Here is a 27,718-nt window from a genome sequence, read left to right on the forward strand (position 1 = left end):
TGGGGTTAAAATAGGTCGTATTTTGTATTTCTAACAAAGCTTATCAAGTAAAGTTAATTTAAATTGCATACAGACAGTGTAAGACTATACAAGTTGTTCTCGAGAATTAATGGTGCATTTTATAATTTTTTACTTATGAAAGTCGATTACAAACCTTAAGTACAAAATGAGGTATTTAAGACCCACACTCATAACTTCCCTTTTTATTAAGTCCGTCAATATTTAGTAAAATTGACAGAGATTTGAAGTCAATATCTTTCTTTGTTCTCAAGATGCTTAAATCGGAAACTATTGTAAATTAGTTTTCGGTTTTTTTTTTAAATAGTTGTGTATCGGATTTTTCTATATAATAACTTTTAAACTTTTTATTAATACAAATATTTCGTTTATGAGAAAAAGATTTTAATTTCAATATTTTTATTCGTTCCAAAGATAATTTAGTCAAAAAGCTATGCTTACCAGGTTTTGGAAAATTTGTCGATTTTGTAAGAAAATTTTCTTATTTTAAAAAATGCAATTATATATTCTCGAGATATACGAGTCAAAAATCAGCCTGTCAATTGAATTTTTCTAAAAATGTTACCAAATGTTAAAAACAATTTTTTTTTATAATACAAAAAAATAGTTTAATGCCAACAACTTTGAATTTTACCAACATACTCGGTAAAACTTTTCGTAGAATTTTGTTAAAGAGGTTTTTTTTTGTGAGAAAACTGCATTTGTCGTGTATTGACTTTGGCACGTCGTGAAATACAAACATTTTCGATACGAAAAATCGGACCGATTACAAAAAGTTTCTTTGGGAAGACTAAAAAATTTATATAGAAACATTTTTCATAATTATACTTTGTGTGTTTTATTAACCCAGAGGAATCAAAAATAACCAAAATAGATACACACAATGTTATGTGAAAATCATATACATTTCAAATATGTTTGAAATAATCTAAGTTTCTTGGTGACCTGCACGCTTAGCCCATATGAATTAAGATTTATTTTAAAAATGTACTCAAGGAATTACCTGTTTAATGCTTTAACCAGCTTTTATGCGCGGGCTATGCCAAATAAGACATTTTTATTTCCCATAATTAGTAAGACAGTGTGTACAGTCGCTCTATCTTGTTGGAATTACAAACTGGGATGTCAGATGTTAATACTCGAAGGCTTATTGAGCCCACATTTATTACTATTTCAATACACATTTTAACACGTATGTATGTAAGCTTGTCTATAAAATATATGTTATCGTAAAAATGCTTATTAAGTAAAGCTTCAATTTTCCTCCAAGCATCAATTACCAAAGATACCGATTGACCTCAGTCTCTTGATGAAAATAATCAAAAAATAACACACTTTCACAACTTTTTAAACATTCTTCGCCTGCCAAGCCCCGAACACAAGTCATAATCTTGTTTTACAACTACTGTAGTTTACTTTTTATTTGAATTTGATGGATACATAATTGCTGCAATTTTATTAAAATTAGGTTGTTGCAGCACTGTAAATGAATCAATAGTTACGCCTTACAATAGATGTGGTAAATAAGCAACCCCTCCCCTTAAATCAATTCCACATTGCAATGACAGAATTATAACAAAAATAGAACTGAGATAAGGTAAGTTCCACTTATCTAAATAAGCAGCCCATCAGTGGATTTCAACTCTCAGACATTCTTGTTTGGTGTATAAAATGTTAGAAATGGTATAAACCTGTCAAAATTGACAGAATAATTTATCATATTTCTGAGTACTTTCCTGAATTTACTTATGAATACAGGCATTTTACATTTGTAAAAGTCAAAGTGTATGCTACTGTTTTTTTATATTTTTTTTATTAAAACCCTTAACATTTCAAAAACAAAGTACAAGTATGAACTTCTATCTTAAAAAATACATATCGAAAAATAATTTTTTTAACCTTTTAATAAATGGATTTAAGTCACTTAATAATAATTTCGTAATGGTTATTATTATATTGTATTCTTATTGTTGAAGTAAAATGTAAACTGGCGAAAAATACAAAAAAGCACTTAGAGAAAAAAAATATTTACTGTAATCTTTCTAATTTGTCAAATTGAACATTTTAACATGTTACATCGTTGAATCGATTTTATGACTCCAAAAACCTCACTTAAATTTTGCTTCACATATTATGACATCAAAAAACATAAAATGTGTGAACAAAAAATAACTGAACTATTTAAGCAACCCATTTTTTTAACTTACTTACTAACGTAAGGTTGTGCAACAGTCCCGTGTGAACTAGGGCCTCACCCAACAAACTTCTCCATCTAGATCGGTCCCTAGCTAGATGTCTCCAGTTTCGCGCTCCAAGTTGGATGAGGTCACTTTCCACTTGTGCGCTTCACCTGATCTGCGGCCTTCCTCTGCTACGCTGTCCTGTGGGTGTGGTTTCAAAGACTTTCCGGGCCGGAGCATTGGTTTCCATGCGCTATACGTGACCCAGACTGTACTTCACAGGATCATTTCTGTATTCATTCTTATCTTACTTTTGAAGAAAGTAAGATTTTTTTTTAACTAAAAGTGTAATATAAAATTTTCGTTCTTGAAACTTGGGGACTATTTGACCAAAACTTTTTGCTTTGCAACTTTGCAAAATATGCAAAAAGACGTTTATCTTTTCAATTTTTCAGACATTATTTGAAAAGTGAAAAGTGAAACTGTTTAACCCATTTTAAATACAACTGTAGTTCGTATTTTGAAATGCAAAATTAGTTGATCGAACAAAGCAATACAAATTTAACTAGTTTTTGAGTTGTATTAAAAATGCTTATTCCGTACATAGATGCAACATCGTGATATTGGTCTCCATTCCCTGCTAAATGAAGTGTAGACTCATGTTTTTGCAAGGGACTTAAACACATATTTCTTTGTCTATTGAATTGTAGTTTTTGTCCACATTTAGACAAAACAAATCCGATGCTACTTTCGCAAACTCTTTTCGGTCAAAAAAACATTTAAGATATATTTGGTCATTTCTGTTAACTTCTTCATTTTCAAAATATTCTTCAAAACCATTAATTCAAAAGAATCGGCTGTTGCTATGAACTTCGATGTCAATGGGTTAAAAAACTTGTACAACATGTGAAATTTTGAAATTGAGATGAATGAACGCTTTAACCTTAAAATTAAATATTCATGTAGTTTGGAAAACTCGCCAAAATTAAATAAAAAAGCCTATGTAAGTTGTCTTGTTAACTTCGTCTTCATTTTTAAAACCTTTGATTTATTAACTCGAAATAGGAAGTTATTGTAATGGGTAGGATTTGTCGAATTGAAAATTTTGACGACGTTTCAAGGTCACTAGACTCAAAATGAAAGATTTTTAGAAAGATGTCACTGCGTTCGTGTGACTTTTTTTCGTCGTCCATAGCTCAAGAACCAGTAAAGATGTCGACTTCAATAAATTTTGTCATACAGATAATAATGCAGAAAGATGCAGAAAGGGCTCTCAGGAAAATTGCGTTTGTGGTTTGTTTACCATAGCAGTGTTACAAAAGGTGACAATTTTGGGTAACCCTTAATATCACACGAACCAATGACGCTAGAGGCCTGAATTCAATCTTATATCACATATTGTAACGTGATCCAAACCAATATATTTTCGGAAAAAAAATCCAATTAACGGTAAAACCAAAAATCTACATTACTCAAAGTTTATAAGTATTGAATTTCGATTCAAATATCTTTTCAATTATTTGAGAAAATGGTTTAGATCTTTTTTAAATATTGTTTTCAGCATTTGGTAAAATTTTGGGAAAAATCGAATTGACAGTTTTTTTTACAATAAATAAAAACTTAAACACAAAACTTAATAAAAGTTAGCTAAAATTGATAACTTTTCAAAAATTTGAGAAACTGCCTTTAAACTAATTTTATTGTTGGCAACATTTAAAATTTAAGAAAAATCGAATAGACAGTTTTTTTTTACAAAAAATTAAAGACCTACAAAATAATTAACAAAACTTGGTGAAAATTGATTTTCGACTTAAATATCTTTTCAAAACTTTGAGATTTTGTCTAAAAACTAATTTAATCTTACAAGAAATATTGTTTCGAACATTCGATACAATTTTTTGAAAATCGATTTGAAAGTTTTTTTTGACAAAAAATAAAAACCTAAAAAATCATTTCTAAAAGTTCGTAAAAATTAATTTTCGTCTCAAATGTCTTTTTAAAAATTAAAAATATTGGTTTCAAACTTATTTTATCTCACGTAAAATAATGTTTTTGACTTTCTGTCAATTTTTGATAAAAATCCAAAAGTTCGTTTTTTTACGAAAAACAGTACGAACATTTGGTAAAAATGATGTTCGGTTGTCGATATTACGTGAACAAAAGAAGGTGTCGACTTTCATTTATCTAATTTCCATTTGTTTATATAAGAAATACAAACTTTTAATCAACGCTACTAAAATTGGTAAAATTTGGTTAACGACTAAAAATCTCGTTAGCAAAAATAGATGTTGAAATCAAACTATTGCATCATATGCAAAATACTGCTGGGTATTTTTAATTTTTATAGAATAATTTAACTGATAACTTTTTAACAAAACACGAAAACCTACAAACCTTTGAACCAAGACAAATCGACAGACGGGATGGGAATTTATCAGTGTGGGTCGAATTCCAGCCTCTTTTTTTGTTATTAGTTTTCGACAAATTTTCAACTTAATCTTATTTGCAAATGAAAATTTCTCTGTATATTACTGAAAAGCTTTTTAAAATTCTTAATATAAAAATACGAAAAGAACAAATACTTTGCAAAATAACACACTTTTTGCACTTTGCAAATTTGAAATTGGTGAAACGTAAATTGCGAAATAAAGCTTTCAAAGTGGTAAATTGATAAGTTTTTCTTGAAACATGGTGAAAACTGATATTTTGCTTTAGAAAAATCAAATTTGAAATCCTATCAATTTCTCGATTTGCACGATTGCAAATTGTTCGAAGTGCTTAACTTACAATTTTGCTGATTTCAAAAAAAAAAGAAAATTGTATAGAAACCAATGGATAGTTATCCATGTGAATCACTAACTTACCAAACTATTTTTTAATATTTTATCATTATTGAATTCACCTTTATTTTCGCGTAAATAACTACGAGATTCATATGAACACACTTATTTCAAAATCGATTTATGTATCTATTATGTGAGAATGTTATTATTGTATAAACAGTGAAATAATTTTTGACAAGAGTCTGCTGCTGAAAAGATGATTTGATTTTATTTTACTTTCTAACGTGTTAAATTGTATCTTATGTTTGCATTAAACCTTATTACATATTTTTTGTATTTTGATGTTAAATTATTACACCAATATTATAACGAAATAAAAATCGTGCAGATTTTTTCGTGTGGCAACAATTTTAGGTTTCGTAAATTAAATTTTAAAAAAAAGAACCACAACACAACAAAACTAAGCAAGCCAACATAGGTAACCATCAAGACTCTGTCCTTGGCCGATGTATATTTACTAGGTTCAAAATCTGTGTACACGAATTGAATTCAAATATAACAATGAAGAGAATGCCATTTAATGACAACATTTCATGTTTAAAAAGGTGATTAACTGGAAATTCATGTTGTCGATAAAAGACACTCCTCATATTGGCTCATTTACCACCTGTCAGGGAAAAAATGTTGCAATTTGTATCTATACAAAAAATATACAACAGTTTGTTTGATAAAGTAGAAAAGAAAAAAACCTTAAAGTGCATCATAATATTAAGATTGCACTTTAATCAAGCCAATTTAAGTTAGTCAAAACAATGCTTTGCCAAAAATGTCTTCAAATGCATAAAGTTAAACAACATACCTAGTTTTTGCAATGGGTTTTGAGTGAGCAAGTGATATTTAGTTTCATAAGTGTAGGTGCTTTGAAACTTTGCTAAATTGAACTTGAAGTGTAGTGTGTTACAAAAATAATGAACAACATTAGCATTAATAAATAATAATAACACCAGATATTTTAAAGTCAATGAGTTGTTGCAGTTATTTTAGTTTAATTATTCATGATTTTCTTAGATATTGAGTTCGAGATTGTTAAATTGAACACATAACTTTAAGGAATAATAACTTGATTAACAAAAATTGAACTTGGAAAAAACAGCAGGATCAACCAAGCCTATTATTGTCCATGGATAGTCATTGTAATAATATGCTTGTAAAAAATTTAAGATCTTGCTTATATAAATTTATAATTTCTCATAAAGAGAACTATACTATTTTTTATTGGTTATTACACACAAAAGTGGATCAAAAGTCCACACGAAACTCTAGTGCCTTTAAGGCTTTCCAATTGTGCACATTCGACTCATTTTCTATAAAAGAAGTTTTTTTTAATGCAATTGAAGAAACTGAAAGCAAGATAATAAACCCTTAACGTAGGAAAATATTAATTTCATTAGATCCCTCAAAATTGATCGAGAAATTTGATGAAATTGTGGTCCGCCTAACAAAGTTGTCAGATATCTCGAAGTGAGCACAAGTAATTTACTTAAAAAAAAGTCTATCGGATCACATCGCTTTATATTGGTAGTCAATTCATGTAAGGTCTTAGGCATCATACAGAACCAATCTGTGTTAACGATAAAATTGGCTCAAAATGGACGTTTAACCTCGAAACAATTCGCATCCTTAAAAATCCCGAGTGAACATACAAAGTTTTTGGCTGAAAATTTTGAACGGTAAATGCTACAAGCGTAGCTAAAAGCGTTTCAGGTTTTAGTTTCTCTATAAGAAAACACACGTTTTTTTTCTAAGATTACTTTTTTTTAATTTATGCATACATTTTCTTCAGAAAATGGAAAAAGTTAAAAAAAATCTATTGTTTTATCTTAACTCTCAAATGTTGTTGAAAAATATTTTAGATCTTGTTTCATAGAAAATGTTTTCTGGGCAATTTTTTAAGATTATGTTTACTTACTGATTGGAAAAATATTCGTGTTTGTCAACACACAAAAAAAGTCTTTTTCTTATTTCGAAATTTTCGACATAAAATTAAATTCTAGATTCAAATAATTCTTTAAAAAACAAATAATTTCAACCCATAAACATATTAAAAAATACAACCACTTCAAAAAAACTAAGTTTTATTAAAAAAACTAAGTTTCAGAATCACTGTTCATAGCGCAACGAAAAACATATAAACAATAATGCGACCTTGTACGAAAAGGAAGTTCTAAAATTTGAATATGTTGAGTGTAAGCTCACGATTAAACATACCATTTTATTTTTGTATTATACATATAATATTATATTGATGGATATAAAATAAATTTTGAAAAATATCAATGTATTCAAATTGAAATAACTTGCACATGTGTCCAAAGAGTCTGTTTAAAAATATTTCCTTTGAAAAAAAAAATTAAAAATATACCTGAAAAAAAATGTTGCTTCAAAAATTTAAACACATTTCTAATAAAAAAAACCTTCTGAAAATTTTTGGAGCGTTTTTATTTATACAATTTTTTTAATTTTATTTTAAAGATATTTTTGGTACGCATTTAAATTTTGCATACAAATAATGACATTTTTTCAGAAATCGAATTTCAAAAAAAATTTTTAATATTTTTTTTTTAATTCAAATATATAAACAATGAAATTTTTGATCATCAAATATTATTGAGATAGTAGAGAGGTTGTGTAGAAAATTGGTTGATTAATTCTTGAAAGAAACTTAAAACCAAAATAACGGTTCTATGGGGGAAACCCTTTCGAGGAAATACAAATTCTTCTTTTTTTTAATACAAGGAGCCGAATTAAGAAAAAAAGTAAAGAGTATTTCGAAAATAACCTTTGGTTCCTATTTGAGAAAAGTCGAATTCTTTGATTTTTGAGCAAAAAATGTATATTGGGACTACTGTTATTTTGTCTTAAACAATCAATGAAAACGCCTAAGGTGATTCGGCTCAAAATTAAGTCAATTAACCCAATGCAATCGGCTGTAGGAGCAAGGACAGACAAGCAGACGGACGGAATCGGGGCACCCACTTTTTTCAACTTCTCTACCATCGTGATGTCATGTCTGATTAAAATTTCGAGTTCGACTTTTTTATGAATGCTAAACTTGCCATACACTAGTTCCTATATGTCGAAAATTGATTTCTAGAGCCACAAAGTTTAAAATTTAAATTGTAACTAATATGCCAAATAAAATTTAAAAAAAAAAACTTTCTGTGGTCACTTGAGATGTTAAGGGAATTTTTGTTTATTTTCCTTAACGTTACCTCGTAGACCATCCTATACAAAGCGGTTGGAAATGTATAATTCAAAAAAAGAGGCTGTTATGTGACCCACAATGATAACTTCCCATCTTTTTTGTCTTGCTTAAAAGTTTGTAGCATTGGGTTAAAAAAGTTATTAGTTGAATTACTCTTAAAAATTTTAAAATTACCAACAATATTTTTCATATAAAGAAATAGTTTAGTTTGAAAATCTAGTTTTGTTAAATAGATTTTCAGTCGAAAACAAATGTTTACCAATTTTAGTAGCATTGCTAAATTTTTACAAATTGGATGAATGAAATTAATTTTACTAAATTTGCGTGCTATTTTTTGTAGATTTTATTTTTTTTCTTTGAATAAAAAGGACTGTTGAATAAAAAAAAAAACTACTGAATATCAAAAACAATATTTTCTGTAAAATTAAAAAAATGTTTACCAAGTTTTAGTATTAGGTTTCTATTTTTTGTAAAAAAACTGTCAATTAGATTTTTCTCAAAATTTTACCGAATGTTGAAATTAATATTTCTTATAAGTTATTAATTATTATCTTATTAATTGAAAGCCATAATCTCAATTTTTTGAAAAGATATTTGAGTCTTTTCATAACCTTGACTAATGTTTTTTCAGGTTTTTATTTTTTATAAGAAAAACTGTCGATTTGATTTTTCTCAAAATCTTACCAGATGTTAAAAAAGTTATTTTTTGTTGCACAAAATTGTTTTGTTTTGAAAAAATCATTTTATATTCGTAAATTTTTCGAGATGACAATTTTTTTCAGTTTTTTTGATTTGTAAAAAACACCGCTAATTGGGTTTCTTTCAAAAAATATTCTTGTTTGGTGTCACGTTACAATATATTATATAAAACTTAATTCAAGTCTCTAGCATTATTCGTTCGTTCACCTTTTTTTAAACTGCTATAGTAAAAAAACCACTCACGCAATTTTCTTTCTTTTTGCATTATTATCTGTTTAGAATTAGAATTTTTTTATTTTACGTACGTACACACGAACGCATAGACATCTTTCTAAAAATCTTTTATTTTGAGTCTAGGGACCTTCAAACGTCGAGAAATGTCAACATTTTTAATTTGACAAATCGGATCCATTAAAATAACTTCCTCTATAAAGTTATTAAATAAAGATCAACTAAATTATACTCTAGCTTTTATATGCATTATTGGAAATCTTGAAACTTTCAAGTTTGTTTGAATCAATAATCGAATAAATAATTTGATAGCCTTTAAAAAATTTCGCTTCTATGATAAAATATGGGTAATTAGACTTTAACAGTTTACTATCTGACAATCCCAATAACGGAAACATTATTTTTTAATTATCTTTAAATCTTTATCTTTAAATTAAAAACAAATCAGAAGCAAAACTCAACTAGAAAAGTTAATTTTCAATCTTTAATAGACGAACTCTATATATAGAGTATCTTTGGCTCCAAGCAATTGTCTAAATCTTTAACTTTTAATAAAACCAAAAACAAAGCAAATAAACTTCAACAATATAAAATGAAACTAATGCAAACAAAAACAAAACAAAAATATTATTTACCATCATTATTTGATGGTGATTCTTTTGTGTTAGAGGAATTTAAGAAGAATAAAACAGTAATACCATTACGTATTCTTTGCAGCATTTTACCAAGTGTAAAATAAATTGCCTTATAACTGGTGACCCCATTATTTTATCAAGAATTATGTATTTCAGTAACATTTTTATTTTCTGTCTTCATCTGTTCTCGTTCTATTCTGTTTCTCTGGGGTTTGCCTAGAATGACTTTTCGCATCACAATTTATTTTATTTTTATTTCATAGCTAATGAGCCCAAAAAGAATGAGTTTTTCAAAAAAAAAAAAGAATTGCGATTATTTCTTCTCGCAATTTCTACGTTTTTACAACAAAATAAAAATACGAACAAATAAAACATTAAGAAACAAATGTGGGAGTAGTAGGTATGTGTTTTATTATTCGAACTATCTTATTCTGAAATAAGCTCACATCAGACCCACTGTGGCTACATAATTAGCAATTTAAAGCAATAAAAGGTAAAATAAATGAGTCTTAAACGTTACAATATACTTAGGCTCTTCGCAATTTAGATTTTGAAAAGGTTTGTTTGCTTTTTGGCTAAACCGTAAAACAACGCAGTTATTTTTATTATATCCATCACGGTTTGTTGCACTCAAGGTTGTGGGCAATGAATTGATAAATAGTGTGAACGAATTCCAGTTCAAGTTTAATCAAAACGAAGACACAGGCATGTGTTGCGAACACATGCAACATAATAAATTAATTTTATTGCTGTCCTAATAGTTTTTTGATGAGAGGAGCAATATATAAAATTGGTAAAATTAACATTCCCTATAGAAATAATGCAAGATGTCTCTTTTTTGTATAAATAGCCTTGAAAAGTGTTAACTATCTGAATTCTATTTACATTTAGTCAGTGAGTTGTACTACACTTCTTTAATATTAAATTGAATCTAGGATCGGATACTTGAAGAGAGGATTAGGTAAAATCGCTCCATAAATGAACTGCGCAACATTAAGAAGCTACTTGCTATTTACTTGTAGCCAAAACAGAAACTTTTGAAAATGAAACAATTTAAAAGTTGAATTTATGAAATTGTTTAGTCCAGATATTTGTTCCAAAATTAGAAAAATGGTACCGTGCAATCCTGTGACTATCAACTCTGCTAAATTACACTATAAAATATTGATAGGTGGTAAAAATGCCCTTTCTACACCTAAAAGTGAATATTTCTAATACCAGAAATTTTTCTTTGGGTTTCGTCCGAAAAAAAATGTCTGCCCTCTGCGAAAAAGGAATTAAAGACTATTCCCACGAAAGCCAATTATCACCAATTTCAGTAGCATTTTTTATTAATTGGATGACTGAAATTAATTTGAAGTCAACTTCAACTTTTCACGAAATATCGAGAACAGAACATCAAAACTTACAATATTACGTACTACGTACTATTTTTTGTAGATTTTATTTATGTATAAGAAACGGATGTTGGATTTTTATAAAAAATGTAATGAATGTCGAAAACAATATTTTCTATGAGATAAAATAAGTTTGAAGCCAATATTTTAAATTTTTAAAAGATATTCGAGTCGAAACAAAATTTTTACCAAGTTTTGGTATTGTTTTTTTATAAGTTTTTTTTTTTTGTAAGAAAAATGTCAATTCGATTTTTCTCACAATTTTGTCGAATGTTGAGAATAATATTTTTTATAAAATAAAACTAATTAAACCTATACTTTAAATTTTTGAAAAGATATTTTAAGTCGAATATAAATTTTGCCAAACTTTTAGTAATGCCTTTTTTAGTTTCATATTTTTTGTTCGAAAAGTGTCAATTTAAATTTTCTCAAAATGTTACCGAATGTCGAAAACAATATTTCTTATAAGTAAAAATTAGTTTGAAGCCAATACTTTTAATTTTTGAATTTTGAAATTGAATTTGAATTTTTGAGATAAAATTAGTTGGAAGCCATAAGATCAATTTTTGGAAAAGATAATTGAGTCAAAAATCAATTTTTAACTAACTTTGAGTATTGTTTTTTTTAGGTTTTTATTTTTATAAAAAGAATTGCCGATTCAATTTTTCTTAAAATTGTACTAAATGGTAAGGACGTTATTCTTCGTTTCACACATTTTTTTTGGAGATAAATCATTTTTTTTTTTGATCTATAATAAAAATGTTAGTTGGATTTTTCCAAAAGTATTCTTATTTGGTATCTCTTTAGAATATGTAATATAAAATTTAATTCAAGCTTCTGGCGTTATTGGTTCGTGAGATCCGTTTATCGTTAATCAAAAATTTCACATTTTTTTTAAAACTGTTATGCTAAAACATACCTTCTGTTCAAATTTTTTTGAAATCCTTTCTGCATTTTTTTTGGGAACTTTTTGAGTTTGAGAACTAGGGCCTAGTGACTGACAACTCTCAACCATTCCTGTGTGCGAGTACTGTTGTCGGGGATGGAAGCATGTCATTATTATCTGTATAAAAAAAATTATTTGAAGTCGATAAATCTACTGGTTCTTGAGCTATGGACGACGAAGAAAAACAAGGAATATCAAAATTTTAAATTCGACAAACCCGATTACAATAACGACCTATTTGAAGTTAATAAGTAAAGATTGTTGGATCTATACAAAATCAAAGCTTTACTAATGGGTGGTTAAATTTTAAGGGCCGATATTGATTTTGAAAAAAACACAAATTATTTAAAAAATTATTGGCAATTCATTGAATTGTGATAGTATTGGTATGGTTCAATTATTATGTATGGAACAAATTATCGTCTAAATTCCCTCTGCGACCTCGGCGACATACCTCCATTCGATGGTCCAAATTTTGGATGACGCTGAGGCATAATTGAGGTTCTATGACCTTAATGTGCCGAATCTCATTCTTTAGCTCTTGAATTGTTGCTGGTTTATCGACGTACATCTTTTCTTTCAAATAACCCCAAAGATGTCAAATCACATGATCATCATTTTGTAAGCTGTGTGGCAAGTGACAACGTCCTGTTGAAACCACATATCGTCCACATCCATATCTTCCAATTCGGGAAATAAAAAGTACGTAACCATCTCATGATAGCGAACACCAATCACAGAAACTGCCTTTTGGTAAAAATAAAGTCCGGTAATGTCGCCAGCCCAAACCATTCACTCTCATTGGTTTTTCGACAATCACTCTTGGATTATCATTCGGCCAAATGCGGCAATTCTGATAATTGACAAATCAACTGAGGTGAAAATTTGCTTTGTCACTGAAGATGACTTTCTTCGAAAATTTTCCATTTCTTGCCACCATCCTGATAATTAACGACGCTTAAAATGGTAAAGAGGCTTAAGTGTTCGAGTAGTTCACATTAATTCGGCCCTTAAAACTTTACCCCACCCCCTAAGTTCTTAGCATTTCCTGACAAAAACTTAATTTAATTTTACAACTTTGCAAGCTGCAATTGAATTTATAATTTATGTTTATAATTTGCATAACACACTTAAACTGTGTATTTAAAATCTAGATCATGGCTCGCTAAATGAATAAAACACGAAACAAACTTCCTATACAAAAAGTTATGCATTTTATTATCAATTTCAAACGTGTTATTCTCCAATATAATCATCTACGAGTACTATCAAACAAAACTTCTGTCATGTTGCATTAGCATTAATTTTAAAGTGGTCCAAGAGTACATTTGAAATTCGGAAATGGTCTTAAGATCTTTGGAAAAAAGCATATGCTTTGACATACGAGTATGTGTTTGTATCGATTTACATTGAATTATGATTCTCTGCATTTCCATTCAAATCGAATAAATTTTCAAAAAGATTGAAACATTCATTAAATGTTAAAATCTTCAAAGAGGTTTTCAATTATTTGTTTATGTTAAAACTTTTATGGCACTGAGTGGAGTATATTTGATATCCATATTCTTTTTATTGTCATTATGCACTTATTTTAAAACTCTCAATTTTCACTTTCTCTAATAAATTCCTATCAATAAAGATAAATAATTCCAATTTATTTAATTGGTATAATTTTTTTTTGTAATATAGTCACGGGCATTTGTTATATGGCAAACATCAAACCCACTATATATAAAAACCAGATACGTGCATATTTATTTTAAGTCGTATAACTTTCATAGTCATTTATATTTAATTTGTTTGTATTCATTTTAGGCGAACATATTTATTGCAGAGGTTTTGATATTTGAGGTTATTAATAGTTTTGTGTTGATTATCTGAAAATGTTTAAAACAGAGAAGTTATCCATAAACTATTGCATTTTTATTTTTTTAGTAATGCGCGTGTTTGCTTATTAATGGTTTAACATATTTAAGCTTAAGTTAAAGCTCCAAACTTCACCCACAAATAAATAATTAGCGACAAAGTTAGTTTGATCAATTATTAACTTTTTTTAAATAATATTTCTATAGTTTAATAATAATGTATGTCTTTTCAGTACATGAATTAAATGAATTTAAAGCTTACAACTCTTTTGTATTTTTGTACTATTGAAAGTCGTTCTTCTAACTTTAACTTTTAGAAAATGACAGTGACTGAAATAAAACAGGCCAGTGTGTTACCATTTTCAATTCAAATAACTTACCTCAGTATAAATGGACTTTAGAATATTCACTATTCGTACATGTGTAGAGGTTCTTTAAGATGTTATAAGATGAACTTTGTTTTGAAACAATTCACGTAATAGTTTGATAATAGCACTAACTCGATGCTATTATAAAGAAGTTTTTTAAACTAACTAATGCATTAAACTAACCTTCGCATTTCTTCATAGAAACCATACAAATTCTCCAATTATTTAAGGAAATTAATCATAGCAGATAAATTGTCTATTGAATTTATATTTAACAAAATTTTTGAAAGACCCAACTTTCCAAAACAATGCCTTATATGAAGAACAATTTTTTGACAGCTGGTACTAGAAACTTGCCTTACTTTTAATTCCCTTGTACTGCCTGAACCTGCCCGTAGCTGGTGTGATTACAAATTGAATATAATATGTCTGAAAATGTCCAATACTCCTCAAATTGTATTTGAAATAAAATATACTAAAACTGCACGTTGCACTATTTCTTGAAGTTGTAGTGAAGGGATCTAGCAACAGCAATAAAACAAACCGAACACAAACAAAAAAGAAAAGCAACTCAAGTCCACTGACTTGACTGATGATCATAAAAGGCCATCAAGGTGCAGCAAGCGCGAATTTTCTTGAAGGACGTGATTCGTCGATGTTAACTATATATGTATAACATGGTATAACAAAACAGTTGTTGTTGCACCAAGATAGTCTTTTTGTTGTAGTTTCTTAACTTAAATTTAGTATGGAACTCATGTGTGGGTCTGTGTTTGTTTGGTGCCTCATGGCACTCTCTGTAACGTTGAAGTGGTTTTCACTTTTAGTTTTCATTCGATACGTAACCTCAATAAATTATGAATTGTTGAAAGAGCCTTAAAGCGTGTTTTTGTATTTAGCTTCGCTAGTTGTTGATGTACGTCTATACCTTACCTTTATTCTTCTATCTATAAATGTAGACATTTTGATTTCCCACTTAGTTGTTATATTTTTCTTTGACCATAACGGAAATTACTTTAACCAGGTATACCTAACTTCATTGTATTTTGATTTATTTTCATTTCTAAATTTTATGTTGATATTTATAAAAACCTCTCAAAGGTCCAAGGCCAAATTGTATTATTTAATGTTTGTTTTTATTTTAGGGTACCTGTCTAATCTTGCAATATGATTGATTGTCTTAAGCAAACACAGCGGGTATGTTTTGATACTGAAAGCTTAAGAAAGGTTAAGTTGTTGATGATAGGTGGTGATAACAATTACATTAATGTTAGACATAAGGTCAAAAAAACGTTGTTTGGTAGTAATCACTATATGGAATCATCCATTATTATTTTCAATAAATTGGCAGAGTTATAGTTCATTTTTGGAATTGCCATAACCACTTCTTCCATAGAATCAATTTAATTGTATTTTACAACTTTATGATTAGTTACTTAGTTTTTAAATTTTTATTCATATAGTTTGAAACTAAGAACAAATCAATTTATTGACTTAAATTTGACTTGTTATTTTAAATCTGTTAACTAAAATTTTTCTTTCATTTCCTCAAACACACAAAATTTAACATTTTGAATACTTTTGAATGATATGTGATATAGCTTTCTTTTTTTTAAGTTTGATTGTCAGCTGTTTTGTTTCAAAAGCTTTGACAAAAGCATTGAATTTCACAAAAACGAGTTTTCTTGCCAGCTCTTTTGTTTTACAAACTTGAAATGCAATTGGCGTGCCAGTAAGAAAACTTTTACAATTTGACAAATCAAAACTTGCACTTTACGATGTGAAATAATTTTGTTTAAGCTTATTCTTGACTATTTTATAGCTGTATATTAAATCCAAGTAAGTTTTTTAGATATAGCTTAGATATAGTTTATAGCAAAATATGTCAAACAAACAAACTATTTTGTTTGTATTGCAACAACTTTGCAAACAGACCTTTGAGTTCAACAAAGAAATCTTTTTTAGGGCAAACTAACAGGTTAATCTATTTTTAAAATAATACATAAACTTATGCACTCAAGAAGTGTGTGCACAGAAATGAAAAACTATCAGTCTGCAAAGATGATAGTTTGTAGACAGTAAAGCACTCAACAGTAAAATACATCCCAACATATATTTTTATTTCTTCTCGGTTTACTTTCTTCTTCTGAATGAAATAAGTCAACAGAATAAATCAAATAAAGAGAGAAATATATATGTATGTATGTATTCAGTTTATGTATTTCAAAGATGATGTCTTTAGATGTCTGCTATTTCGTAAAGCCACATCAGACAAATCATCGCTTTATACACTTTAAGTGATGTCGTTTAGAACGAGGCGAATGGTATAAGACTACTGAACTTGATCTAGAATTTCAAGCTGTGCCAAGGTGATGATAGAGTGCACACTGCACATAAACTTTGTATAGGTAGATATAAAAAAGTCCATAAAGTTGCTGATTGGATAATTTCCTTGAAGATACTTTTATACCTTTCTTCTAGCTAGACTTTATACACTGAGAACAAAATTTTGAGTCATGAAACATTTCAAAACAAGTTTAAATTAAAAGCAATTTTAATTCCTATTTACCTTAATCTTAAAAAGAAGAAGGTTGAAGAGGAGATTGGTTATTAAAAGGTATAATCTGAGAATATTTACAAGATCAAGAAACGACTAAAATATTTAGGTTTATATAACAATGCAGACTTATTAAATTATTTTTATTCAATGCAAATCCAAGAACGTTTTTGGAAAGTCAAATTATAGGTTTTTCTATCAGTGTATTTAACAACTTAAATCAATGTTTCCATTCACATGGGTGTTGAAGGCAACAACGAAAAGAAATGAACCACACCAGCCAACATTACTGATCTCTTTCAATGGGAGGCACATCCGATTTCTAGACAAACAAGATACCCAACAACAACACAAAACTGCTGCGTGCGGATACATTTTGATGATAAGTCAACCTACTGAAGTTGTAATATTTATTGTAGATTGCCCAGTTTTCTAGTGAACGACTTTTTTTTTGTTTTTATACCCCCAGACGGATAATAATTACAAATCGAACAACTCTTTTTATATAGACTATCAGACTATCGAACGCGACAACGACGACCATGATGAAGATCTGAAGGAGAAAAAACTCATGTTAAACCTGATGATTTGGTCCACTTATTGCAGACCAATGAACACACTTTAATCAATGCAGCTATATATACGTGCATATAAATGCACAATATTACTGATTGCAGTAATGTTGTATATCATAGAGGAAAGAAAATAAAATGACGAAAATTTCACCAAAACTTAGAAAATGATGCGTTTGAAAATTGTATTTTTAAATTAAATTAAAAGAGAAATTAAGTTCCGAAAGCGTTACTTATTTATACGCTTATATTTTTTTACTACCGGTTAAGCCGGACGCCCCTTTCCGATCAGAGTTTTAGATTTTAATATAACTTTGGTCGTATATAAGATATACAAACCAATTGGCGATGGTAGATTGCGGCAGTTTTTCGTGATCAATTTGGTGAATCGACACGCAACGAATGCGTAGAGAGATACAAGTTTTATTTTTCATGTTTTGAAAACATAAAATTGATTTTGTGAAAGGTGTTATTTTATGTGGACGATATATTTTGAGAGTTGATGTTTAATATTACAAAATATTATAGTGAGTGATTTTAGTATACAAACTTATAAGTTTTCAATGCTTTAACTTATTAGGGACCAATGACACAACCAGCACACTTAGGGCTAGGAAGGAGGTATCAGTTTACATTACAGACATTCTAAGACATATCTTTATAAGCAATTCCACATTCGTGTAGTACGGCTAAAAAACGATTCTCTCTTCTTCACAATAGAGCTTAGGGTAATCTGATGAGTGAATGGTAAGGTTTAACTATGTATGGGGTGGAAAGCAGCTAATATTTCAATGAGAACTTTTTGTCGTTTTTTTTCTTCTGGATTCTTTAGTTTTACAATATTGTTAAATTATATTTGAGACTTACAAGTCTTTTTATTTAAAAGAGAGCAGTTGATAATTATAATTTATATTTGAATTTCATTATATTTATAGATGTAACTGCACAAATGGCTCTACGACTGCGTCGTGATGTACAAAAGGCATCATATTATGTTTGGTTTTTGGGTGCTGATGAAGCCAAAGGCTTACGAGGTCCAAGAGTTATAAATTCCGTTCTCCCATACCTAATCGATAGATCACGTGATCAAGAACCATTAAAGGTCACATTACAGGTGTCACATAAGGGAATCAAAATTTTACAGGTATGTACACAGAACTGTCATCACATAAACTAACCTATCTTCTCTTTTATTTCCGAGTTTACCTTTTTGTTTTCTTTATTTCTTTTCATCTTTAATTCGATACAACAACCAAAAAAAGGGTTCATCAAAACACTTCATTCCGCATAGTGCCATAACCAGTTCCGTACAATCTGAAGACATTGTTGCATGTGTCCTATTACTTTATAATCCGGCAACAAAATGTCCCCTACATGTGCATGCTTACAGATGTGATTCAGAAACAACAGCCGAAGCATTACATCAGCAATTGCAGATCCTAATAAATCGGCCTGAGAATCAAAAACGTTTCGAGGAATTGGAATCCAGGTGAGTTACGTCTAACACATATGTCTATACGAATAAATGCAACCAAATGCATCTTTTATGGTTTAGACTTCTTGTAAAAAAGTTGTGTATAGTTGTAATCCATTGAGTGAAAGTGATAAAAACATATCAACGAAATTAAAATGCAGAAAATATAATGTAAGAAAAATAAAAACAACAAACCTTAGAGCTATCATACGACTTGCTTAAAAGGAGGAAGCTATAACAAGCACAAGCTCCATCAGCTATGGAGCATAAATAAATCGAACGCCATAAAGTGTGACAAGCAATAATGCATTTTTTGTCAATTAATTATTTTTTGTTTTTTTGAATGCTTTTTTACTGTATGCCGTTAGTAGTCTTGAAATGGAGATAACTTTGTTGAAATGCATCTGAGTGATGCTGTGTTGATCTGTGAAGATAGATTAAGTCTTGCAATATTCTACACTGAGAGAAAAAAACTGATATTAAAATTAACACCATGGAAATGACCTTGAATAGGTGGTAACTTTCAACAAACTATTTTATAAAGTTTTGCACATAAATTAAATTTGAATAATCATAAAAGAAAGAAGAAGTAACACTACAGACACTAAAAGACTTTAATTTTCTGAAGTGCACCTATTCTCAGTATTGGTACTTTTATCAGGCGGATTTTAGCATATTTACTTGAAAAAGTATCAAGTATAAAAGTACTATTTAGAATTATTAAGTTTATCAGATACTTAATCGCACCTTCAAGTATTTGATAAACACTTTCAAGAACTTTCAATTTATAACTTATTTATAGGAAAATTGTTGTAATCAACTACTGGAAAAACTGCTGAATACTTTGATACTTACTTGCGAATGCTTGCTAAGTATTCGGAATATGGCAGTTCTAAGCAGTTTTAAGTACCCATGCCTAATTTCTAAAGCTTTAAAAGTTCTTATTTTAACATTCAAAATAATATTGTCGAAGTCTCTCTAAAATTTCTCTGGATGTAACCCCAGAGCTATATGGTTACTTGCTGCTTCGACCAAGTTTAGGAAGCAAAGATTTGAATGTGATGTAATGGCACGTTGCAGGAGCTCAGCTTAGTTCAACTCAACTACTCCGTAATACAAGATATGTATGCATGAATGTGTTACACTGAGCTGCACTCGACGACTGTTGAGGCACAGATGCACAAAGATAAATGGAAACAGATACAGGTCCATTGAATAATGGAAAAAAAAAACAGAGTAATTCAATCTTCCGTCTTTATTTTTTAAACCCAGCTATTGCTTATAATCAACCACAAATATTCAAAGTGCGGTGTATAAAAGGCTGTATTAGGAAGAATAAGGCGCCTTGTCTAACTTTTAACCAGAACAAACACTTTAAGGAAGGCTTTATTTAGGAAAAATTGATTTCATTGAATATATAGTTAAATTTGTCGTCATAATTCTGTGTATGTCAACAAATGAGGACCATTTGGCTTTAGTTCCTTTTTCAAAACTACTGAAAAAATTTGCACAGCATTGTTTAGCTTTATTTTTGTGTTATTTACAATTCCGCAAATAGTTGGTTACGATTTGAGACGATATAGCAAGATTATTTTTTTTTCATTTTTATTTGTTCATTAAACCATCTCAACGTGATGCTGCGATTTGATGAACACACAGCCAGAAGATGGGGGAACCATTGGTGAAAGGGATGAACTCTATACAAAATGCCAAATGATTTTTTTAAAGTAAAGTCAGATTCAATCCGATGACATACATTTAGCCAAAACATAAACATCACTGGCGGTATGCGGCGGCGGGGGAGTAGGGGAAAAATGATGATGCAACCGATTAAGGCGCAGCCGTACAACACACAGAGTCGTATCTTTCATAACAAAATAAAAATGTCAGTTCAAATATTTTTGGTATTTTTTTCAAGAGGCAAACATTTAAAATAGAAAGATTGATGTGATGATGCTTGAGTGTACTTAACTTTATACTTGTACTTATACCCTTTACTTTACCTATTCGTAAAAGTATATACATAGACAGAGGTACTTGAGATTTGTTTATTTTGTTTTTATCTTATTTTTTTGTTTTATCGAGGCCAACAACGTCTGCATACCGGTATAATGATCTTTATAAAACATTCTGTTAAAGGTTTATTTCTTAGACCTAAAAAACAAGCTTGTTAACATTTAAGCAATTGAATATCAATGATGAAATGATAAAATGTGGTGAACACGTTTCCAAATACATATCGATACAAAAATACTGCAAGTGATATAATTCCATAATTGTGTAGCTATTTTCATACACCTACATACATCCTAAACATTCAAATCACTCTCAAAATGTTTTCAGCTTAGATTAATTTTTTTCTTTAAATTAGGTTAAGGCTAAATGAATTTTAGTAATGAGGGAACCTAAACCAGGTTACTGCAAAATGATCTGGTTAGATGAAGTTCAAATTAAAAGTATGTACTTGGGCACAAGACTGATAAGAATTAAACTGGATCCTTCTTCTATATTTAAGTATTTCCTTTAACCTAAGGGGAAAACTAGGCTATTGTTTAAGCTTACAAAATTGTCAAATTTGTCAGTAATCTGAAAAAGCTAACAATGAGCTCACAATAAAAATAAAAAAAATATGATACAAAATATTATAACGAATGGGAATTACTCCAAAAGCAAATTTATTTTGCTTGTTGACTTTTTTACAGCTTAATTGTGATTGCATACATTGAATTCCTATGGCTGAACTTGTAAACGTCTATCAAAGCCGAAGCCTGTTTATGTTTCAGCCATTATTGCTTTTAATGCGTTAAACGTCGAAATGACAGCTTTTAAGACTTAAAATAAAAGAAAGAAATATTAATTTTGTTGACAAATTTCAATAATTATGTAATTTTAAAAAATTAAAAGCTCTCGAAAATCTCAAAAGAAAAGTCTCTGCTTACTGAGTTAAGTTTAATAATAGGTCTATTTTAAGTCAAATGGGGTCCAGTGGTTACTCTTGCAGTGATATTTTCTTTTTTTAAAAGATTACCGAATCATATGAATATCGTAGTGATCCCGTCTTAGACACATGTCAAGTACATATACAATTGAATTCTCACATTAACGCAAAACAAAAGAGTTGAGGTCAAAACCTTAGTTTTAAAATGATTCTTTAGTTGCATTGCAATTTTCAAAACTTCTACGTTTTTTTTAAATCATTTATTGGGCTGATCCTGGCAGTACTGCAATACAAGGACGACCCGTGACAGAGGTGGAAAATTGTAGTAATCAACTACTGGAAAAACTGCTGAATTCTTTGATATTTAAGTACTTACTTGCTAAGCATTCGGAAAATGGCAGTACTAAGCAGTTTGAAGTACCCATGCCTAATTTCTAAAGCCTTAAAAGTTCTTATTTTAACATTCAAAATAATATTGTCGAAGTCTCTCTAAAATTCCGTCTAATTCCAAAAATCAGTTTAACATTTGTTGTCCCCCGATGGAGGATCTATCAGATGTTAAGCTGATAACAACAGATACTACACTTTGATCTTAGCAATTAAGCCGAGAAGCGATAAGTTAACGGTAAAAACTGTGATCTATATGTTATATATTTTGAAGAAAGAAACTGTAAATTATATTCTAGGATATGAAAATCCACCTAAATAATCCTACCCGTAGTAACAAAACAAAAGAAGGGTGAACAAAAGAACAAATACCTACAATTTGCAACCCTTAAAGCGAATTATGTTTCGATCTTTTACGAAAGAATCGATGGTAGGTAGAATCCCTTACTGTGATCATCAATGAAAATAAAATGATATCAAAACTAGCATTTTTTCTAAAAGCAATTTAATTTGTGGGTTAATATTTATTCAACTGCGGTTTTAACAAAATATTTAAAATACATACATTTGACGTTCCTTATTTGGGTAATACCTAAAGAAACATTTTTGTAACTATCCTGTAGATTATTTTTCATAAGATTTTCTTTAAAAACTTACTACACATAGTTTTTGAAAAAATGTATGTTAAAGTTTAAGCTCAGTATGGACTTCTAACTTACCAACGAGGAAACTATCGTTTTATTAAAGATCTTGCATGATCTTACCAGACCCTAAAACCGGCAACTCATTTCTAACTGCAGAGAAATAAGCGTTAGCAAATTATAACAAAAAAGGATATTTTCCTTACATTTTTAAGAATCTTTTTTTTTTTTAAGTTTATTTGTGTTACAATTCACATTCATTTCCTTCTTCTCATTCATTTTAAGAGAGTCAATCATTCTAGCTAAATCACTCTGGCTTCGCTTCAATCTTTCGCCTTTTACTAAAGATTTCCGTGGAGCGGAGCACTCTAATGAGTCTAATATACAATTTTTGAAAGGCCTGACGAAAGTTGGACCTTATAATCATATCCATATCACAAATATTAATATTATTCTCAATTTACTTCGATCTAATTTTGAATACATTCTTCTTTGATATTTCATGGTGTTAGACACTGTTAATGCAACCATTTTAAGGCCTCACAATTATATCCCCTTTAAAGTTGATAGCTTAAATGAGACAAGAAAATAAAACAGACATTTTTAATGTTTTTTAAAAATGATTTAAACTTAATCGTTAAAAAGACAACATTACTCGCACACAGGAATAGTTGAGAGTTGTAAGTCACTAAGCCCTAGTTCTCAATGGACTGTTCTGCCAAAAAATTTGTAGGAGCGAGATAAAATGTCAAAAAGAGTCCAGTGTCAATACAGCCTTTGAAAGGCTCTATTTTTAAAAGCTACTGAATATAATGCAATCGTGTTGCAACAAAAAACTATGCATAATAGTTTTTTAAGCTACTTCCATGAAACAAAAATCTTAGAGCACAATTTTTAATGCAACCATTATTTTGGCCTTTTATACTAAACATCATAATTTTCTTTTTTTTCTAGACTTGGTATCGTTCCTATCTCCAATGGTGGTTCACATAAATCGTCACAACAATTTGACCAGCAGCAGAAACATGGCCAACGAAGACATGAAGCTTCTCCGAAACGATTTAGTTCATCACTTGGTAGTGATACGGGCAATAGTACTCGAGAATCAGAAGGTAGCGAGGATCGCAACGGTTCTCCAATGTCACGTTCTCCACCGATAATCAAACAGAAAGGAGACCTTTTCGATTCGTTGGCAGCCGAATTACGTGCAAAATTAAATGGCAACGGTCCACCATTGTTGCTGCCACCAAGAGATTACGATACCGTTCACAGATCAAAGGGTAATCTAGCTGCAATAGAGTTGCGTCGTTGTAGAAATTCATTGATTGTGGGTGCATCTACGCCAGCGGGTGCGAAGCAGCAAATGTCATCGCGAGGATCTTCGGGAATCGGTTCGGATCTGGCTCCTAGTCCAGAACGGCAAGACATAAATAGCTCGAGTGGTAAGTCTGTTAGGCAAACTTATTCTTTTATTGTACAAACTATATAATCATCGTCTTCTTCTTATTTATGTTCTTCGGCAATTCTTCAACTCTCTGCTTTGTTTATTCTTTATTTTAATTTCGTGTTGTTTTGTTTTTTTTTTTATAGAAGATGAACACTGGTCAAACGAAGCAGATAACTCAGTCATAGCCTTGAAGCCATCACAAATTCAAATGGAACGCAAACAGCCGCTGAATCGTAAAAGTGCAGTCCAACCGCCAGAAGATAATTACCTTCGTGATCTTCCATCGAAACCTTACAACCCATCTTTAACTGGTGGTAGTAGTGGCGGAGGTGCAGGCAGCGGCAGTCGCGAAAAGGAACTCCGACCGATTGCCAGGCCAACACAGTCATGGAACAAAGAGGATGAAATAAAGCCAATAATCATGCGACCATCCGACTACGATGCAAAGTTCAATCGAGTGCTCATGGATAAGCACCACGATGACGCCGCATACAAGGAACGCAGCCATAACTATACACCACCAGAAGATACCGGTTTCTGTAAATATAAGGAAGACCCAGCAGCAACAACAGCAGCACAAAAATCGTCATATGACGCTCACGATGGTGGATTCCACAATCATATAGACAAGATGTTGAAGAAGAAGCTGTCACTGGAGCGGAAGCCAAGCTACAAGGTCGAAGAGGAAGAAGATGACTACGATTCTGATGTTGACCACCACATCCCAGTTCAGCCAGCTGTGTCCGTACCAATGGGTTACCGGAAAGAAAATCTAACTGACAAGCAAAAGTTTCAAGAGTACAATGGCAAAAAGGTCAAAAGTTACCCAGAGCCAGATCGTTTTGGAAGACATCGTTACGTGGATCCTGCTGATCTGCCATTTACACAACCAAAAACGGTGTCGCATCAGTATCCAAGCCATTCACCAGAGCGTGAACGTGAGGTTCAACGGCCAGTCGAAAGGCATAGGGATCGTCAGAGACCTACCGAATCTAGGCCCCGAGAGCGAGAGTTATTCTCTCACAGTAACGAGCGGAATCCGTACAGGGAACCAAGTAGCATTCCATACATCGAAAGCATGGAAAAGATGATGAAGTCGCAGGCTATGCGATACAAATCCTTCGAAAATGATCCGAAAGCAGAGTACCAGCCAGAGATGGAAAAACATCTTAGAATTAGTCCCCGTAAGTCACTGCCAAGGAGCGAAAAGTCATCACACGTCCCCGAAGAACTTGATGTTGAAAAGGAATTCTCCTACAGTCGAAAGACACAGTCACGGGATCCCAGAGAATTTGTCAACTCAAATGTCACACCCAAGGACAGATTCAAGGATGCCAAGGAGAAATTTAGAGCAATGGAACGAACAAGATACATCAGTGAAGAAAAAGAAGCACAAGTCCACGCCCCATCGCGTATTGCACCAACTTCCAGGAATCTCCAACGGCGATCATCGATCGAGCATGCCGACAGTGGAATCCGATATGATGACTGGAGCGACGAAGAAGAATGCCCCGCTCCACATCCGAGGTCGAGCAGCCGTGAGCAATGGGAACCAGCACGAGATGCGAATGACCTTCCCCGAGAATACCATGAAATGAGGAGTCGCGATATTCCCGACTCACGCACCGATCATCGGGAGTATCATCATCACCGCGAAGTCCGGGAACACATCAGAGATCCACAGCCACAGCGTGAATATCGTGAAAGACCGAATGAAAAGCGATCCGATGGATACGGTCCTGGTGCCCCTTTGCCGATATCGAATTCGAAGAGCCTCTCCAACTTAACCAAGGGCTACCGACACAGCTATGCAGAACCAGCATTTGCTAGATCAGGCGGCCGAGTTGGACTTGCTGCTGTTAATCCGTATTGAAAATATTCTAGAACGTAATGTTAAACTAACGTTTTGCAGTAATAATTTCAATATCGTTCGAATAATCTTGTTTAAAAAGAAGAATACCAGTTGTTGGTTTTTCTCTTTAGATTTTTGTTTCAAATAAAATCCACATGTGCCTTAGATAAATTGACATAACATGAATAACAGTATAAATAATAAAATTTTAAAATTGTGTTTTTATATAAATAAAATAATCAAAAGTTGTATAACAAAACAAAAATGTTATATGGTATAATTTTCTTAGCGATAAATATAAAACTAAAACGTTGTTGGTTTCATATGATAATTTTTGATTAATAAAGAAAAATGTATCCAATTATTTTTGTTTACTTTTTTAATATTTTATAATTGTTAATATTTCAAAAGACAAGGAGACCAATCCTTTTTTAAAGGAATTAATTGTACATTAGGTTTTTTGAAATATTCTTTATATAAATCCTAAAACCTTAAGGCTTAGGTAAATCACAACGTAGGTAGCTTGAATTTAACACTTTCGTGGTTTTGAAATAAATATTTATTACTGATTTTGAATATTCGAAAAACATGCCCCAAACATTATTTTTATATTTTTGCAATGTACGTATGTTTTTCGAAAAATTATATTGTAACCTTGCTTGGAGGACAGATTACAAAAAAATACTTTCAAACCCTTTTAACACAAATGTTTCAGAGATTCTCTAAGATATATGTGCGACAGGTGAAATCTAACAACTTAAATATTTTAACTGAATATTGAAGGTAGATTATAAAAATGGAAAACCATCACGAATTTTGTTGGGAAAAAAAACTACTTCCTGAATTTAAGTAGTCTCAAAAACCCTTAAATACGAGACTGTGTTTTTTCGAATTTCAAAACGTAATATCCCAAAACCAGATACAATATATTAATGTAATTTTGGAGCCGAAATTCCCATCAGAAGTGCCATTTGATTTCAAGGAACAAAACCTTGTCAACCAGTGATCCTCTTGCGATCCACATTAAGTAAAATTTAAAAAAAATGCTTGGTGTAAGCTTAAAGCCGCTAATGCTAAATATAGTAAACAAATAGTAAGAAGCAGCGTCTTTTTAAGGTTATTTTAAAGCAAACTGTTAAGTGTTTTTTATCTTTTAAAAATTTGTGGTATAATTTTCATAGGTCTTTACTTGTTGGTAAAGTGAAATATTATTTTTTTTTTAGGGAATTTGTAGCTGACACTTGACTTCAATGAATCATAAGCTTAACTTAACCCATTTTTAAGGTAAAATTGTATTATATCCTTCACAATCTGAGGTATCAAGACTCACCCCAAACTCAGAATTTTAAAATATTTCGAACCCTAAAATAACTTGTATTCATATTATTGGCATCCATTTTTAAATCTAGGTTTTAACAATGTATAACTTCGCGTTTAGTTTAGGCGTTTTCAGGAATATTATT

General features: G+C 30.6%; 1 protein-coding gene and 2 pseudogenes across 3 annotated transcripts in view; 2 read left to right on the forward strand and 1 right to left on the reverse strand.

The window, feature by feature from the left end:
* The window catches only part of LOC129944226 (uncharacterized), a 93,969-nt gene extending 67,350 nt beyond the window's left edge, over positions 1-26,619 (forward strand). For all 3 annotated transcript variants that reach the window (XM_056053525.1, XM_056053526.1, XM_056053527.1), the window contains 4 exons: positions 18,452-18,660; positions 18,779-19,005; positions 23,911-24,398; positions 24,547-26,619. In XM_056053525.1, the coding sequence (XP_055909500.1) occupies positions 18,466-18,660; positions 18,779-19,005; positions 23,911-24,398; positions 24,547-26,276 (2,640 nt within the window). In that variant the 5' untranslated portion in view covers positions 18,452-18,465 and the 3' untranslated portion in view covers positions 26,277-26,619. The remainder of the gene's footprint in view (positions 1-18,451; positions 18,661-18,778; positions 19,006-23,910; positions 24,399-24,546) is intronic.
* On the reverse strand, positions 22,372-22,544 carry LOC129948631 (U2 spliceosomal RNA; annotated as a pseudogene).
* Positions 23,264-23,374, forward strand: LOC129948653 (U5 spliceosomal RNA; annotated as a pseudogene).
* Positions 26,620-27,718: the final 1,099 nt, after the last annotated feature.

Source organism: Eupeodes corollae, chromosome 2, assembly GCF_945859685.1.
Source record: "Eupeodes corollae chromosome 2, idEupCoro1.1, whole genome shotgun sequence".
Lineage (NCBI taxonomy): Eukaryota > Metazoa > Arthropoda > Insecta > Diptera > Syrphidae > Eupeodes > Eupeodes corollae.